Below are 3,223 nucleotides of genomic sequence, written 5' to 3'. Positions count from 1 at the left end.
CTGGGAGTGGCTGGTGATGCCCCAAGGGCTGTCAAATGCACCAGCAACATTTAATTGTTCTGTGACGCAATTGTTCAGGCCCCACCGGGCGTACGCACAGACATACTTTGACGATATCCTCGTCCTTAGTCGTGTGAAGCCACATCGTTCATTTAAGAGCGGTACTCGAGTGCATATGCACAAATAAGCTGTATGTTAATACTGGTAAGTGCAGCTTCGGTGCAGAAAAAAAGTGTAGGGTGCTTCATTGGAAAGCGTGGCCTTTGAGCGGATGCCGCTAAGGTGAAGGCCATTGTGGACTGGCCGGTTCGAAAAAAGCAACAGAACTTGCGCAAGTGGCTTGGCCTCGCCAGCTACTTGCACAAGTGTAGTGCACTTTATGCGGAAATGGCACGGCCATTGTTGAATCTTCATAGAAAGAATGCAGTATGATGTTGGAACAGCAAGTATCAAGAAGCTTTTGATAGGCTCAGAGACAGCCTCCTTCATATACCAATACTGGCGTTACTAGACTTCAATTATTTAGTGTCGTCTGTGACGCTTCGGACTTTGCCATCTGCTGTGCAATGATGCGAGCAGACATCGAGAGGCGAGAGAAAGTGATTGCGTTTGAATCTAGTCGGCTGAAGGCTTCGAAGAGGAGCAACCCAATCCTCGACTTAAAAAAATACTTGCGATGAAGTATGCACTTGTCAACTTCAGGATGCACATGCTTGGCTCGAAGCCGTTTGCAATCTACGCACATCATGCATCCTTTCGCACTGCGACTCAGTCGCCTCACCTCTCGCAGAGGATGACCAGGTGGCGGTCCCTCTTCGCAAGTTATAACTTTTTTTAGGTGAAGTATAAACCAGGAAAGTAGAATGCTTTGACTGATGCATTGTCACGCAGACTAAACTATGAGTTTGCTCAAATCACGACGGTGATGTTGTCAGTGACAGATTACATCCGCGCCGCATACGCGAATGATCGTATGTGTGTTGCGTTGCTACAGGCGCTCGGGAGCAAGGAGCCTGGAAAATCGGACAGAAAAATTGTCGGCGCGGTTGCGCGCACAATTACACCGATATATGTTGAATAACGGGTTGCTGTATTATAGCACCGATTCAACGGACGCGCCACAAATTGTCGTTCCTCACATAAGAATTTGAAATACCGTAGGCCCACAACACCCCACTCAGTGGTGTTCTCGGTCGTAAGATGATGTACAGCTCGGTGAGTTGCCACTATTGGTGGTTCAAACTGTACAAATGGACGAGCAAATATGAGCACACGTGTGGGATGTATCTGAGGGTGAAACCCTCTCCGAATGCGGCAGCGTCGCTGGCCGGTTAACCGGTACCCTCCGTTGGTTGGCAGTCCATGACTTTGGACTTTGTGTCTGGCCTGTCAAAGAACTCGGCGGGCAACATGAGTGTGGTGGTCTTTGTGGACCGTTTGAGCAAGATGGCTCATCTTGCGGCAGTGCCTGGCCCCATCGACGGTGTGGGTACAGCGACGCTATTGGTGAATCGTGTCTTTCGACGACATGGACTCCCGGAGTCAATTGTCTCTGATAGAGACCCGCGCTTCGCTGTAAAGTTTTGATCTACATCCTTCAGGGTGCGAGGCAACCAACAACTTGAGTATCTCAACAGCGGACCATCCGCAGAACGATGGTCAGACTGAGCGTGAATTGCGTCGTTCGCAGCGTCTGCGCTGAGACACCGAAGCGCTAGAGTGCTATGTTGCCACTCCGAGTTTGCTCTGAACAATGCAGTGCATTTATCTACCAGCCACACGTCGTTCCACAAGAACGTGTTCGTAAATCCTCGCGTCCCCCTGACGCCACCATCCCATGACGCATGGCTTTGTGGGGTAGCAATAGCCAAGTGGTTAGCTTATGTCAGTCCCCTTTCTGTTCATAAAGAAGTTGATGACTTTCTGTCTACAAGACTGAGTGCCTGACGACACGTTCGCGATGCAATGACTAAAAGGCGAGACATGCAGAAGGAATATGCAGACGGACTAAACAGAAAAAAATATTAAAAACACAATATTAATTTAAAAATCTCTCTACTCATGCAGTGTCAGCTGTCTTTAAGACAAAGCTCCATCCCCGGTCCATCGGACCTTTTGAGGTCGTGACAAAGCGAGGCCAAGCGTATACGCTGAACCTTCGGAGAAAGATGCACACCCACCTGGAGTTTTTTGTGGGCTTGCTTCAGCCGTACCGGGATCCGGCGCAAGTGAACGCGGAAGCATTGGCGCCGAGGCGGCGCATAAAAGCGCTCGACCACCAGGAAGCTGAACAAACAGCTGGTTCTGAGCACGGAGTGCGACAAGTTCCGTCTCCAACGGCGCAAGGCGCTCCACCATCGCACGAAGTGACATATTCGCCTGATCGACGGCTATGAGCTGCTCTGACAAAGCGCGATAGTTCTCAACGTGAAGCAGTCGGTGCTTAAAGTTCTTCAGGCTCTCCGGGTCTTCCGCAAAGCGGTTTGCGGCCTCGATAAGATGCTCGGCGGAGTGCAGATGACGACGGACTTGGTCCTTGGAGCTCGAAGAGCATCGTGAGTTTCAGGACGGTGATCGACAAGTCGTCGACGTCCAGCGCTGACTCTTTTCAATGAGAATGGCGACGTCCACTACCACGTTGAATGCCTTGAAAGTCGACGTCGGCGGCGGAACTTAGCTCAACATCTTGTGAAGTGGCGGCGATAACCAAACTCTGATATCTTGTGGGAGCCTGAGGTGCCACTTTGGCAAGACTACACAGACGTCGCGGACGCTTATGACCGGACTGATCATGACGCTTTGCGTCGTCGTGCGCACCGCGCTTCTCGAAAGTATCCCAGAAAGCCGGATGACCATGAGCTGAGCCAAGCTATGTCCCTGAGCTGCTGTGGTATTTGACTCACCCGTGTGAGAAACCACGGAGTTCACGAGAGCGTGGTAGATTGTTCCATATACCACAGGGATGTCCTCGTCGAGGAGTAGAAGGAGGTCGGATACTTCTTTCCCAGCATGGAAAGATGAGGAAAACGAAGTGCGTCAACGGCGCGACGTGAGTCCAGCTCGAATCTTGCGGACACCATGTCCGTTCCCCGACCTCTCGACTTCCGGGGAAGTGGTATTGTTACCAATCGCCTCGACGATACGCAGTAGCAGCATTTGAAGGCTGATATGACCTTGACTTAGCTTCATCCTGCAAGATGTGTCATCTTGTCCAAACGGTCGT

General features: G+C 51.0%; 1 protein-coding gene across 1 annotated transcript in view; it reads left to right on the top strand.

Annotated features, from left to right (window-relative positions):
- Positions 1-3,197: 3,197 nt before the first annotated feature.
- The window catches only part of PHALS_13000 (uncharacterized protein), a gene marked incomplete at both ends in the record, with an annotated part of 233 nt that continues 207 nt past the window's right edge, over positions 3,198-3,223 (top strand). Inside the window, one exon of the mRNA XM_024728664.1 lies at positions 3,198-3,218. Coding sequence (XP_024579119.1) covers positions 3,198-3,218 — 21 coding nt within the window. The remainder of the gene's footprint in view (positions 3,219-3,223) is intronic.

The sequence above is a fragment of the Plasmopara halstedii genome (genome assembly GCF_900000015.1).
Source record: "Plasmopara halstedii genome assembly, contig: Scaffold_650, whole genome shotgun sequence".
Taxonomy (NCBI): domain Eukaryota; phylum Oomycota; class Peronosporomycetes; order Peronosporales; family Peronosporaceae; genus Plasmopara; species Plasmopara halstedii.
Note: the sequence above shows the minus strand (reverse complement) of the source record. Positions and strands in the feature narration are given on the sequence as shown.